The 15,392-nt window shown below is 39.6% G+C and overlaps 1 protein-coding gene and 1 long non-coding RNA gene across 4 annotated transcripts in view; one reads left to right on the top strand and one right to left on the bottom strand.

The window, feature by feature from the left end:
• Positions 1 to 436: 436 nt before the first annotated feature.
• On the bottom strand, positions 437 to 8,269 carry LOC123328418. 2 transcript variants are annotated; one of them, XR_006543232.1, is made up of 3 exons: positions 8,139 to 8,269; positions 4,638 to 4,758; positions 437 to 546 (listed from the first exon to the last, which is right to left on the bottom strand). It is a non-coding gene; the product is annotated as an uncharacterized LOC123328418 (long non-coding RNA). The 2 variants fall into 2 exon arrangements; XR_006543231.1 differs by lacking the exon at positions 437 to 546 and adding an exon at positions 1,713 to 1,768.
• A 125-nt stretch (positions 8,270 to 8,394) lies between these two features.
• SLC30A6 (solute carrier family 30 member 6) overlaps positions 8,395 to 15,392 on the top strand; it is a 48,240-nt gene continuing 41,242 nt past the window's right edge. For both annotated transcript variants that reach the window (XM_006080581.4, XM_006080582.4), the window contains exons 1-2: positions 8,395 to 8,526; positions 13,139 to 13,225. In XM_006080581.4, coding sequence (XP_006080643.3) covers positions 8,524 to 8,526; positions 13,139 to 13,225 — 90 coding nt within the window. In that variant the 5' untranslated portion in view covers positions 8,395 to 8,523. The remainder of the gene's footprint in view (positions 8,527 to 13,138; positions 13,226 to 15,392) is intronic.

The following is a 15,392-nucleotide window of genomic DNA, read 5'->3' on the forward strand; positions in this document are numbered from 1 at the left end:
TGAGATTTCAGAGGTTGTAGTCTGGTATTGAAGGAGTAGCTTGTATTGAACCGACTCTTGCCAATAACAATTACAAACTCTGAACAAAATATAAAAAGCTGTGATTAGAAGACTAGAGAACAGTCAAAAATGGGCAAAAACAGCACAAAATCATATACTAGAAGAGATCCACATTAAGTAGGTTTCACCATGAGAGCCACTTGCAGCATCTGCAGTGTGCTTGGAAATAGAATTCAAGGAGAATGTGACTGTCTTGCTTCTAGAACAGTGTGAAATTGGGAGGGAAATTTTGAAAAGGAGAGATCTAAGTCCCAAAATCTGCCTGCAAATTCTTTTCAAAAGCTTGTTGGATTCTGAAATTATACCTGTGCAGTGTGACAGTCAAAAGAATCCAGGAGAAAGCAGTAGTTGAAATCCAGAGTAGTTGTAGCAGTTGCTGGACGAATGGAGTTTGAAATTCAAATTCCAGTAAGAGGCGTCTAGTAAACACTCTGGTTTTCCATTGACACCCTGAAAGGGCCATGGCTTAGGAGGAAGGACAGCATCCTAGAATAAGGGCTGTACTTTAGAACTCTGGGCACAACTGGAAGAAACTCGCTGAAACAAAGCTTAAAATCAGGCTTTCACAACATTAGGGTTATCCATTAGTAATTTAACAGCTATCCAGAATAAAACATTGTTAAAACAGAATCCAGAGCCTTTACAACATATTAATTCACAAAGCCCAGCAAAAATAATAAGCATACAAAGAAAAATTATATGATCCATAATCAACAGAAAATCTATGGAAGCAGAAACACAGATGACTATTTTGGAATTAACAAAATTATTTAACAGCTTTAAAATACATTAAAAAATTTACAAGGGAAAATGATGGATTAATGGATTAGGATTCTTAGCAGAAAAATAGAAACTGAAAAGCAAATAGAAAGTCTGTGACTATAAATTGTGAAATGAATGACAGTGTCTGAAATTTGAAAAATCACTGGGTGGGCTTAACAGTAAACTGGGTACATCAGAGATAAGAAAACAGGAAGGCAGTTAATATAATTATCAAAGTGAAGCACAGAGAAAGAAAGAAACAGATTTCAGACCTGTGGGACAGAATCTGTCTAATGTACATGTACTTTGAGGTCCAAAAGGAGAGGACTGGGAGAGAATGGGGCAACAGAAATATTTGAAGCAGTAATGCCTGGAATTTCCCAAAATTGTTGGAAGACATCAACTTACAGGTCCAAGAAGTTCAGTGAACTCCAAGCAGAATAAATGCAACAAAGATCACATCTGAGTACATCCTTTGCAAAACACACACACATGCACAAAACCAAATCAACTAAATATCAAAAGCAGCCAGCAAAGGGAAATGACATTACACTTGAATAAAGCAAAAATGGTGGGTAACTTTATTTGAAACAGTGGAATCCAGGAAATGATGGAGTGACATTTTTAAAGTATAAAAATTATACAATACTATATAAAAAAAGGTGAACAACGGACCTACTGTGTAGCATAGGAAAGTATATTCAATATCTTACAATAACATACCATCAAAAAGAATCTGAAAGAGAATATAGAACTGAAATCACTTGACTATACACCTGAAACATATGTTGTTCAGTCGATTAATCATGTCTGATTCATTGCGACCCCGTGGACTGCAGCACGACAGGCTTCCCTGTACTTCACCATCTCCCAGCGTTTGCTCAAACTCATGTCCATTGAGTTGATGGTGCCATCCAACCATCTTATCAACAACACTGGAACTCAACTATACATCAATTTAAAAAATGAGTGCAAAAATAAAAGTTAACCTAAAATTTTGTGTTTACTTAGAATGTTCAAAATACATAAAAGTCATTCCAGTTGTACAAAAAGTAAGAGAATTTGGTCTTAGCAGGCTGACATAGGAAATTCTTTAAAATAGACTGTTTTTAAAAATAGTTGTTTTATTTATGTGGCTGCTCCAGGTCTTAGTTGTGGCACTCGGGATCTTGGATCTTGATTGTGGCATGCGATCTAGTTCCCTGACCAGGGATCAAACCTGGGCCCCCTGAATTGGGAGCTCAGAGTCTTAACCACTGGACCACCAGGGGAAGTATCTAAGAAATTCTTTGGGCTGATGAAAAGGAATCCTCCAAAGGAATCCACATCTCCAGGAAGGATTTAAGGACTTTGGAAATGATATTGTTCAGTCGCGCAGTCTTGTCCCACTATTTGCCACCCCATGGACTGAAGCACACCAGGCTTCCCTGTCCATCACCATCTCCCGGAGCTTGCTCAAACTCATGTCCATTGAGTCAGTGATGCCATCCACCCATCTCGACCTCGGTCATCCCCTTCCTCCTGCCTTCAGTCTTTCGCAGCATCAGGGTCTTTTCCAATGAGTCATTTCTTCCCAAAGTGGCCAAAGTATTGGAGCTTCAGCATCAGTCCTTCCCATGAATATTCACAATTGATTTCCTTCAGAATGGACTGGTTGGATCTCCTGGCAGTCCAAGGGACTTTGAAGAGTCTTCTCCAACACCACAGTTCAAAAGCATCAATTCTTTGGTGCTCAGCCTTCTTTATGGTCCAACTCTCACATCCATACATTGCTACTGGAAAAACCTATTTTTGACTATACAGACCTTTGTTGGCAAAGTGATGTCTCTGCTTTTTAATATGCTTTTTAATATGATGTCATAGCTTTTCTTCCAAGGAGCAAGCGTCTTTTAATTTCATGGCTGCAGTCACCATCTGCAGTGATCTGGGGACCCAAGAAAATAGTCTGTCACTGTTTTTGTTTCCCCATCTATATGCCATGAAGTGATGGGACCATATGCCATGATCTTAGTTTTTTGAATGTTGTTTTAAGCCAGCTATTTTATTCTCCTCTTTCACCTTCATCAAGAGGCTCTTTAGTTCTTCTTCACTTTCTCCCATAAGGGTGGAGTCATCTGCGTAGCTGAGGTTATTGATATTTCTCCTGGCAATCTTGATTCCAGCATTTCGCATGATGTACTCTGCATATAAGTTAAATAGGCAGGGTGACGATATACAGCCTTGATGTACTCCTTTCCCAGTTTGGAACCAGTCTGTTGTTGCATGTCCAGTTCTAACTGTTGCTTCTTCACCTGTATACAGGTTTCTCAGGAGGCAGGTAAGGTGGTCTGGTATTCCCATCTCTTTAAGAATTTTCCAGTTTGTTGTGATCCACACAGTCAAAGGCTTTGGCATGGTCATTGAAACAAGTGGATGTTTTTCTGGAATTTTCTTGCTCTTTCTATGATCCAAAGGCTGTTAGCAATTTGATCTCTGGCTCCTCTGCCTTTTCTAAATCCAGTTTGAATATCGAGAAGTTCTTGGTTCCTGTACATTGGAGCCTTACTTGGAGAATTTTGAGCATTACTTTGCTAGCATGTGAGATGAGTGAAATTGTGTGGTAGTTTGAGCATTCTTTGGCATTGCTTTTCTTTGGGATTGGAATGAAAACTGACCTTTTCCAGTCCTGTGGCCACTGCTGAGTTTTCCAAATTTGCAGGCATATTGAGTGCAGCACTTTCGCAGCATCATCTTTTAGGATTTGAAATAGCTCAACAGGAATTCCATCACCTCTGCTAGCTTGTTCATAGTGATGCTTCCTAAGGCCCACTTGACTTTGCACTTCAGGATGTCAGGTTCTAGGTGAGTGATCACACCACCGTGGTTATCTGGGTCATTATCTCTTGTATAGTTCTGTGTATTCTTGCCACCTCTTCTTAATATCTTCTGCTTATGTTAGGTTCATACCATTTCTGTCCTTTATTGTGCCCATCTTTGCATGAAATGTTCCCTTGCTATCTCTAGTATTCTTGAAGAGATCTTTCCCATTCTATTGTTTTTCTGTTTCCTCACATTGATCACTTAGGAAGGCTTTCTCATCTGTCCTTGCTATTCTTTGGAACTCTGCATGCAGATGGGTATATCTTTCCTTTTCTCCTTTGCCTTTTGCTTCTCTTCTTTTCTCAGCTATTTGTAAGGCCTCCTCAGACAACCATTTTGCGTTTTTGCATTTCTTTTTCTTGGGGATGGTTTTGATCACCGCCTCCTATACAATGGGGTTTCCCTTGTGTCAGCTGGTAAAGAATTCACCTTCTATGCAGGAGACCTGGGTTTAATCCCTGGGTTGGGAAGATCCCTCTGAAGAAGGGAAAGGCTACCCACTCCAGTATTCTGGCCTGGAAAATTTTATGGACTGTATCATGGGGTCACAAAGAGTTGGACCCAACTAAGCGACTTTCACTTTCACTTCACTTTTCACTCCTGTAGAATAATACGAACCTCTATCCGTAGTTCACGCAGTCTATCAGCTCTAATCCCTTGAATCTATTTGTCACTTCCACTGTATAATCTTAATGGATTTTATTTAGGTCATACTTGGAAATGATATAACTGTCAGTAAATACAAAAGATAATTTTTCCTTTATGTTTCTAAATACCTATCAGTTTTTTTAAAAAAAGTTTACAGTGTGGTATTTATAATATATGTAGAAGTAAAGTAGATAACAGTAATAGCACAAAGGATGGGAGAGGACAGTAAATGGAATTAGGTTGAAATAAGTTTATTGTACATAAAGTTGTATAGTATTAAGGCAGACTGATGATGGTGCATCTCTTACCCGGCGAAGGAAACAAGGGTATGGCGCAAAGTCCAGAGGAAACCAAAGACTGGCTCTGAAGAGTCCTCTCCCAATAGAGTTACACAGGATGTGCTTAATTCCTCCAGCATTGTTATGACATCTGTGAAAACATTAGGCCTATCCCCGTTAAGCACAGTGAACCATTATCAGTTAGGGAATAACAAATCCAAGTTCCCAGATGCCAACTAAGGGCCAAGCTGGCAAGGCCTTTCAAAGGATAGCAATCTCAGCCCTGCTATTTTGGTTCTTTTCTGCACCGTAGTTCAGGGCAGGCTTTGCAATGAGAAAAGGCAACATATGTGGGGTGTTATAGGCCAAGTGGGATAAGGAGGGTGTCTACAATAATGGACAGTTAGTCTGAGGAAGTTATTTATATGGGTGGGGGCAATCTGGAATGAGGAATAAATTCTCAAGAATAGAGAGAGAGGTGTATATATGGAGGAACGGTGTCAGCACAGATGACAAACTGCTTACATACAGGAGACTTGATCAAACAAGTCAATGTACATTACCTCTATTGGAACCCTGTTTCTCACTGTGGCAGAGAGGAGTTATGAATACAAAAGAATGAAACCTGTATGGTTGGGTTGGAATTGGATTTAAGAATATGAATTCATAATTTAAGACAGATAAAAGTAGATGAAGAAATGTAGATGTAAGTATGTGTCTGTGTGTGTACACATATTCTCAAGTTCTTTGCATTGAGAAAGCCTTGGAGTAACTACACCCCAAAAGCAATGAGCACACATATCACTCCTGTCTTCTAAGTTCTCCACTGTCTGAGTCAGTTCAACCTGCCATATTTTTAGGTGGCTGCTTTTTGTGTGTTTTCTTTGGTACATGGCATGTGGGATCTTAGTCCTGCTGAGCAGGGATCAAACCTGCACCCCCTTCAGAGATAGCATGGAGTCTTAACAACTAGACTGCCAGGAAAGTCCCTTTATTTCCTTCTTTGTGCTTGCTTTTAGTTTAGTTTGCTCTTCTTTTTCTAGTTTCTTAAAGTGGAAGGTTAGGTTGTTGAGATTTTTCTTATTTTTTCAATATAGGCATTTACAGCTATAAATTTTCCTCCAAGGATTGCCTCTGCTGCATCCAGTAAGTTTCAGTATGTTGTTTTAATTTTCATTCATCTCAATGTATTTTCTAAGTTCTCTTGTGATTTCTTAATTGTCCCATTGACTAAGAATATGGTTCTTTTAATTTCCACCAGATGGAAATTGGATGGTGTATTCTAGATGTGTTAGATCTACCAGGTATATAGAGTTGTTCAAGTCTTCAGTTTCACTGTGATCTTTTGTGTAGTTGTTTCCTATGATTTTATACCAATTACTCAATTCCCTGTATTAGAGTCTTCTTTTCTCCTTCTTAAAATACTTTGAGAGATTTCTTTTTACCTCTAAACCATGTTACACTCATCAATAAGGAATTAGTTAACTATACTGATACCCAGGTAGCACAGTGATACCTGCCAATGCCAATGCAGGAGACATGGGTTTGATCTCTGGATCGCGAGTATCCCCTGGAGGAGGAAATGGCAAACCTGCTTCAGTATTCTTGCCTGGAAAATTACTCCATGGAGAGAGGAGCCTGGTGGGCTACAGTCATGGGTTTACAGAGTCAAACTTGACAGTGACTGTACACATCCACACACATGCACAGCACAAACACACAATTGATATTAAGGCACATGCCTATGACTGAATTCTCTAAGGCACTAAAACTATAATATAGAAAAATTAAGACATGAGAAAAAGTCACAGTACATCCTTATATGAAGTAGGCAAACTATAAAGAATATGTACTGTCTGATTTGTTTTGTTAAAATTCAGAAGACTGGAAAGAAACTTCAAGAATCAAAAACGATTTGCTCAGTGTAAGTGAAGCAATAATGTTCTAATTTGCCTTTTCCATGCTAATCTTATCCAAGAGAAGCAAGTACAGGATAGCTGGTAAGGCTTTAAAACTAGGTTGTACAGAATTCCAGCTCCACCCCTGACTGTTGTTTGACCCTGACACACAATTTTCCAAGCAGGAGCTAACAACAGTACCTGTATCAAAGGGGTGCTGTGCTGTGCTTAGCGTTCAGTCCTGTTGGACTCTGTGAGATCATGGACTGTAACCTGCCAGGCTCCTCCATCTATGGGGATTCTCCAGGCAAGAATACTGAGTTGCCATGCCCTCCTCCAGGGGAATCTTCCCAACCTGGGAATCGAACCCAGGTCTCCTGCATTGCGGCAGATTCTTTACCATCTGAGCCACCAGGGGAGCCCAAGAATCCTGGAGTCGGTAGCCTATCCCTTTTCCAGCGGAAGTTGTCTACCCAGGAATCCAACAGGGCTCTCCTGTATTGGCAGACGATTTGTTTACCAACTGAGATACTGGGGAAGCCCGAAAAGATAAGATAAGGATTAAATGAGCTAATACACTTTAAGTCCTTAGTGCCTACTACATAAGTGCTTTAATAAATGTTAGCAATTATCTTCCAACTACAATCCATTCTGCATACTACAGCCAAAATGTAGCAGGTCACTCCGTTGTAAAAAGTGTCCCCTGGCTTCCTGTCTCACTCCGGGGGGTAGAAAAAAAAAAGCAAGCTCTTTAACCCTGATTAGAAATTTCTGCTTGATCTGGGCCCTATTTACCACTTCGATATTCTCATTTCTTCCCCTCAAAGACAACGCTCCAGACACACTACCTAATTTCAGATCTTAAAACACACTTACTTGAGTTTTGCACTACTTATCCTGCCTGCAAAAATCTTCACAAAAAGACTTGTCATTTGAAAGTCAAATTTATTCTTCTTAGAGCTTTCTGTGACTACCTCTTTAAATCAGCGACTCAGGTACTCTCTGTTGCTGCTGCTGCTGCTAAGTCGCTTAGTCGTGTCCGACTCTTTGCAACCCCATGGACTGCAGCCCACCAGGCTCCTCCGTCCATGGGCTTTTCCAGGCAAGAGTACTGGAGTGGGGTGCCATTGCCTTCTCCGCACTTACTCTCTACTATTACCCATCTGGAGAAGGAAATGGCAACCCACTCCAGTAATTATTGCCTGGAAAATCAGATGGACAGAGGAGCCTGGCTGGCTACAGTCCATGGGGTCGCAAGAGTTAGACACGACTTAGCTACTTAACCACGACCACAAGAATATCCTTTTCATGAGAGCGGTACCTGACACACACGTGTTCCATATTCAATTTTTGCTGAATGAATTATACTTCAATGTGTTTTATTTTCCTTTTTAAAGTAAAATCAATCCTATAAAATTTAAGTATTATTTTAGGAATTACTACATAATACTCTGTCACTGGAGAAGGCAATGGCAACCCACTCCAGTACTCCTGCCTGAAAAATCCCATTAGTGGGCCTGAAAAATCCCATTAGTCGGCCTGAGCAACAGCTGCTATGGCAAACTAGGTGGTCTCGGGGTAAGTTTCTCGATCCTGTTTCCTCACTTGAAAATTTGAAAAATGGAAATGTTACCTATTTCATACAGTATTGCAAAAATTAAAAAACACAACATAGGTCAAAGAGCTTCAGGACTCAAAGAAATTTTTCTAGTTACAAACAAACAAATTGCTCCTTAAACCTAAAGACCTCAAATTGCTCCTTAAACCTAAAGACCTCAGCTGGCTGATCTGCACCCAGACCTCCGCCTGCTTGGAAGAGTCGCTCTAGCCGCCGCCTTCGCCTCTATAGAAAGCAGGGGCAGCCGGGAAGTGGGGAGCCGGACCAGGAGGCCAGTGCACGCACTTCCGCCCCCCGCGTCGCTCGCAACCAATCAGCCTCTGATGTCCACGCCCCTTCCGCTCCAGGGAACCACTAGCTCCCAGAGCGTCTTCCGGTGGGAGCTGTGCCGCTCCTTATCATGGTGAGTTGGCCAGGGGAATGGGGGTTTCTTTTGTGATTCTTCTTATTCTCTGTGGTTCCGAAGCGGCCTAGAAATGCTTCAGCTGCCCAGAGGAGGGGTCGTCAGAATTATGCTCGAGGTCCCCGGAAGAAGCCTCTAGCGTCGGAGAAAGTGCCCTCAGAGCTCTGATGCCCCCCTCGCTCCCTCACCCGGTTCCTTTGCCTCTCGGGACACCGGCATCGCTCCAGACCGACTTTTCGGCTCTGATGAGTGTATGACTCCTCCCTGCCGTGATATCCTTGATATAGAAATAAAAGTTTTTGCTGGTGTCAGTAACCCCAACACCGACAAAAGATCTGAAAACAAGTCCACAGCAGCGACCACCGTATTAGTGATGCGTACAGCAGTGATGATAACGTTGCATTAATGAACAGCATGATTAATAGGCTATTGAAGCTGACGCCCCACTCTCCAAATTGGTTTTATTGAGTGCAGATAGCCGGGTACAGCACAACTTTGAGAAGGCCAAAGATTGGCGAAAGTCAAGGTGTCGGTCGTTCCTCTTATTGCAGCTTTTTTGGTGCTTTTGTAGATCCCAGTATACCTTAGGGCTTTAGGAAGGTGGTGTTTAAATTTTGTTAGACAAGTTAGTTATTTTATTCTTTCATAAATCAAGTATATAGTTCTCTGAATTTTATCTAAGGGTAAGCATTGGATTGTGATTTCAGTGTCAAAAGAGGTACACACCATTTTATCAGAAAAATTTATGGATCTCTTATTGATAGCCTGTATATGACAGAACGACCATGTTTCTGTGTCTACGCATTGTCATTCCATTTTTTCCTTGATTGAATATGGTGGAAAAAATGTCTTATTTATCTACTTAAATATTCTCTAAATTTCCTGTAATCTTTCCTTTAAACATGTATAAAATAGGTAAAAGTTTACTCTTTTGGCTGACCAAATAGCCTGTGTTCAACATCAGAACATTCACCACTGTGTAGCAGAATTAAGTTTCTAAAACTTGACCATACCAGTCCCTTGCTTAAAATTCTTCCTTTTTTTTTTTTCTTTAGCCCACAAGCTAAAGACCTGTTTAGTATGGCAAGCAAAGACATCTGTAGTCTAGCTTCTTACCTTTGCAGGTTTTTTTCACGCATACATACATATATCCATATTCCAGCTACCAGGAACAGCTTGGGATTGTGCTCTAAGAATTAGACCTTTGCACTGAATTAATATGTGCTGTTCTATCTGCAAGAATCGTTCTCCATCCCTTACGTGTCCTTTAGTCTCTTTCCTGAGCCTTTCTGTCATGTCTCAAGGTCCTATTAAGTGCCTCCTTTAGGCTCCTGTGAGGCTGCTTTTTACCAGTAGCATCTGTAGCCCTTAGCAGACTGTGTTACGATTGTGTATTTACTTGCTTGTCTTTCTCACTTCTTAGGCTATAAGCTCTTTAAGAGCAGAATCTATGTATTCACTGTCATATTCCCAGAGTCTTTTGTACAGTGCCTGGCCCAGAGGAAGTTTTCAATAAATATCTGTTTCAGAGAATGATGAATAAGTAACCTTGGCAGCAAATTTTTATATTTGAAACATTAGTAATAAGGGAAATACTAGCATTTAAGTTTTATTTTTAAAATTGCCCATTATTCATTTTAATAACATATACTATGTGCAAAGCATAGTGCTGTCTTAGAAAATGTTGGGAAAATATAGCCCTTGTTATTGGTGAAGTTACTGAAAATGAACTTACCATGCAAGATGACAATATGAAGGCTAGCCTGTGGTGAATTACAAAACAAGTGGCATCTAAATAACGTAATATGGCTTCTTGCAGGAAGTGAACCAGTGAACTGAGTACTTTGTCCCTTTATTCCAGTCTCTTAGTCTACTATTCATTACTCTCTTCTGGGTGAGGAAACAGAGAGGTCAGATAACTTGCTAAGTGCTATAGGGCTATTAGTGCCTGGGTTAGACCAGTCTGATCTTTTCACTCTAGAATTATCAATATGATCATGAGACAAGGAGTACACCAATATAGTGGAAATTGAGGAGAGCAGTTTCCTCAATAGTGGAAATTGAGCAAGAGAGAAAATGGAAAGAAACAGGCTAACTCACTGAACACATTGAGTTCCAGGTTGTAAGATTTGGTGTTTATTTTGATAACAGTGGAGAGCCAATATAATTTTAGAAAGAGTGACATTAAGATTAGGGAATTTGTAGTTGTTCCTCTACTATCAGAATGGCATCAGAAATGGACCTCTGCCTTTTAGAAACCTTATTGATTGTCTTAACCTGATATTTAAAGTAACTGAAATAATTTTAAATGAGCTAGAAGTTAGAAGATATTCAAGAATACTAGTAGTAAGCAGAATTTATCTTTGGGACCAAAATATCCCACTCATAATTCTTTTAAGTATGTTTATTAACATTAACATTTAGTAACATCTCGGATAAAAATAGCATATTGTTCCTTTTCAACTGAATTGACTTAGCAGAGCCTTAGGTTATTCACATACACTGATCTTTATTTGGGTATCAAAAAATTTATTGGTAATACCTTTTTCTTGATGCTTTATTTTTACATTTTAAAGTATATCTTTAACTTTTTATTGTGTAAACTTTCAAACATGCAGAAAAGTAGAGAGAATATCATAAAGTCCCCATGTAGCCGTAACTTGGCCTCCACAGTTACCAGCATTTTGCTGTTTTTGTTGTGCCACATTTCTAGCACTCAGCCTATTTTCTGCCTTCGCTGAGTCTCAACATACTGCAACTAATGACATGTCAAACTTAAAGAAATGGAATATATCATTTTATAGCTACCGAGATGTTTCTAAATGCTACCTGTAGGCAAATCATACTTCTGCTTGAATTGGATCTGAAACTTCACATTTTTTATCTGTTAACTCCCATTTCCTCTGCTATCTGTGAAAAGCCAGTGTTTGAGTCAAATTGGCCCACTTTAATGAGATAGAAATGCCTCATTATGGTATAGTGGTATAGTGATTGTGGCCTTTACCATCTAGGAAAATGTTTTGTTAAAGTTGAAATCCAAATATTTAAGTGCATGGCACTTAGTAGTCAAGTTACTGTGTATGACCCATTGAAAATTGTGAAGGATATTTTTTTCTCTAGAAACAATTACTTTACCTTTGTAATAACAAAGATCTTCAGTTTATTGTTCTTGGGTTTTCTTTCTTATACATCCATGAGTTTCTTCAAATGTTCTGTTGTTTTATATTTGAAAACTTAGATTGAGAAGTATAGTAAGGACCCATCTTTGCCTTTTTCCAAATACCATTTATTGAATAACCCATACTTTATCCTACTGATGTTGGATACTACCTTAATTTCAGGCTAATTTCCTATATGTGGTTGAGCTCCTGAGCTCGAGTGGCAAATCCCTCAGTGCTCACCACTGCCGTGTTCTTTCTCTGCTAGTACCGTACTGCATACTAGCAGGGACCTGATCTTTATTTGGGAAGCTAGATAGATGTCACATACTTTGAATGCCTAAGAGAGAAACTCAGAGGTTTGATTCTAGTAATAGTTGCCAAACCTTTCATATATAAAGCTTTAATTAGGTAAATGGTATAATATCTTGGAAATTAGAGCTACTTGGAAACTGCTTTTCCGGTTCAAAATTGCCTAGGCAATCTGTTTTACAGCAGAGGTTTTGGTCCTGAGCTAAAACTCCTAGGTTTGAATTCCTGCTCAGATGTTACTAGCACTGTGTACTTCAGTTCAGTCACTCAGTTGTGTCCGACTCTTTGCGACCCCATGAATCGCAGCACGCCAGGCCTCCCTGTCCATCACCAACTCCCGGAGTTCACTCAGACTCACGTCCATCGAGTCAGTGATGCCATCCAGCCATCTCATCCTCTGTCGTCCCCTTCTCCTCTTGCCCCCAATCCCTCCCAGCATCAGAGTCTTTTCCAATGAGTCAACTTTTTGCATGAGGTGGCCAAAGTACTGGAGTTTCAGCTTCAGCATCATTCCTTCCAAAGAACACCCAGGGCTGATCTCCTTCAGAATGGACTGGTTGGATCTCCTTGCAGTCCAAGGGACTCTCAAGAGTCTTCTCTAACACCACAGTTCAAAAGCATCAATTCTTCGGTGCTCAGCTTTCTTCACAGTCCAACTCTTACATCCATACATGACCACAGGAAAAACCATAGCCTTGACTAGACGGACCTTTGTTGGCAAAGTAATGTCTCTGCTTTTGAATATGCTATCTAGGTTGGTCATAACTTTTCTTCCAAGGAGTAAGCATCTTTTAATTTCATGGCTGCAGTCACCATCTGCAGTGATTTTGGAGCCCCCAAAAATAAAGTCAGCCATTATTTCCACTGTTTCCCCATCTATTTCTCATGAAGTGATGGGACTAGATGCCATGATCTTCGTTTTCTGAATGTTGAGTTTTAAGTGTACTTAGTTTACTAAAAATTATTTCTACCACATAGGTTATTGTGAATCTTAAATAGATAAATACATGTAAGGTGTCTAGAATAATTGCTTGTTGTGTATCAAGTATTCAAGAAATGTTAGTTGTGATTTACTATATCACAGGAGTGCAGAAGCTTAGGTACTTAAATGCTGATTTGTATACTTTTTGTTTACTTTAAAGGGGACAATTCATCTGTTTAGAAAACCACAAAGATCTTTTTTTGGCAAGTTATTACAGGAATTTAGACTTGTAGCAGCTGATCGAAGGGTAAGTTATTTTTATTTCTTAATCCTAATTTTATTTATTGTATCAACAATATTATAAAGTTGAAAAAGGTAATTTTTAAGACAAATATAAATCACTCTCAATTCATCACAGTGTTTTTATTTTTTTTGTTGGATAAGTAATTTGTTAATGTAAAATCACAGCACTTTAGTATACAGTTGTTATGCCTGGGAGGAAACTCAGCTTTTATTAGTTTTTTTTCTGATTTTAAAGAGTTTTGAAGAAAAATTGTTTGGTGATTGCCTTATGTTGTTAGTTTTTTCACAAATTAAGTGGATGTGGTCTGAAGCCATGTTTTCTCATTTTGAATGTAAGGCAGAAAACAGGTTTTTTCATTAAGTTAAACTTTGAGACTATAAAGAAATAATCGGTACCCATTTTGGTCACCAATGTAGACTTTCTAGTTATTATTCTGTTTTCATTGTTCTCATTACTGTCTCATTTATACTGTAAGTTCCTTGAGGGTAGTGACTATGTGTCTCTTGCTCACATTTTTAATAAAAGTATAAAATAAAATTTTAAATAATGCTAGCTTTATGTAACATAATATGCAGAAGCAATAATATTGACCATGTCTTGTGATACTAAAGACTTCTTTTCTTTGTTTTTTACCCTTTTATCTCCTGTTTATAAAACCTTGGGATATAATCAGAAGCCAGTAATTCTAGTATTTGGAAATATTCTCACCTCTAGATGTTAAAGTTCAAGAGCCAAGGGTAGGGAACTAACTCACCTACTTATGTATCTAGTCCATTTAGGATGCTCTCTTGAGAACAGACAGTTATGATGTTGATGGAAAACAGCTCTATTGCAGAAGTAACTTCAGTGAAGCACAGTCCACCACAATAGGTAGTAGGAGCAAAACTGATACAGGAGCACCTGGATTATACAGACAACCTCTATCATAATTTAAATCTGAAGAGATCCACGTGGCTTATCGCTATTCATTACTTCTCCTGTCTTAGTTCTTAGTGATTGCATATTTCATGTGAAAGATCCTTACCTCTCAATTCCTCACCACAAATCTTGTCCTGTGTTCCTCTCAACTGCCCACTCCTATGATCATACCATGCTGCTCCTGCTGTTCAGCTACTAAGTCATGTCTGACACTTTTGTGACCCTGTGAAGCCCACTATATGCCTATGTCCAAGAAATTTCCCAGGCAAAAATACTGGAGTGGATTGCCATTTCCTTCCCCAGGAAATCTTCCTGACTCAGGGATCGAACCCACGAGTCCTGCTTGGCAGGCAGATTCTTTACCACTGAGCCACCAAGGAAGCCTGATCATGCCATACACTTTATCATTCACAATAACTATCTTCCCATTGTCTCAGTTACAAGCATTTTACTCATCAGTAACCGTCTCTTGTCTTTCCAGTCCCCTTCTCTTACCAGGACCTCCTATTCATTGACTCTGCTGTGTTTTCACTGTTTTTTCACGTCTCTTATTGTCAATTGCTTGCTTATCAATTTAGATTCTCTGGTCCATCATTTTCATTTTCTTGCACATGCCTTCAACCCCTTTGTTTCCATCTTCTGTCTATCATACTTTATTGGCAAATCCTCAACTTTATTAAGTCCACTCTACTCTGTACCTCATGCAAGCAACTGAGTGTAGCCTTAAACACAAAACCATACTGACTGGTCTTACTTTGTTTTTTTTTGTTTTTTTTTTAATTTTTTTGGCCACGCCTTGCCACATGTGGGATCTTAGTTTTCCAACCAGAGATTGAACCTGTGCCCTCTTCAGTGGAAGCACAGAGTCTTAACCACTGGTCCACCAGGGAAGCCCCTGGTCTCACTTTAAATTCATGATCAAGTATGCCATTTGCACTGCCCATACTGTATCTTCCTAGTTTATTCAATTTCCCACGTTCTTAAGTGACATTTTCTTTCACTTCTATCCTCGAACTCCCAAAACTTGTTCATCCTCACTCTAACCTGTTGGGTCTGGCTTCCTGTTTCTCTGAAGGAAAAGAAGCAATCAGGAGAAAACTTCTGCACCCTGTCATTAGCACATCTGCCAGCACTCTGCTTTCCCTCCCATTTCTTTGAATGAACTGTCTGATCTGCTCCATAAGGCCAGTCCCTCCATTGTTGCCTTACTCAGAGCCAGGGTTCCTAGGACCATTCCTTCTTCTCTTGCATT

This window comes from Bubalus bubalis, chromosome 12, assembly GCF_019923935.1.
Source record: "Bubalus bubalis isolate 160015118507 breed Murrah chromosome 12, NDDB_SH_1, whole genome shotgun sequence".
Taxonomy (NCBI): Eukaryota; Metazoa; Chordata; class Mammalia; order Artiodactyla; family Bovidae; genus Bubalus; species Bubalus bubalis.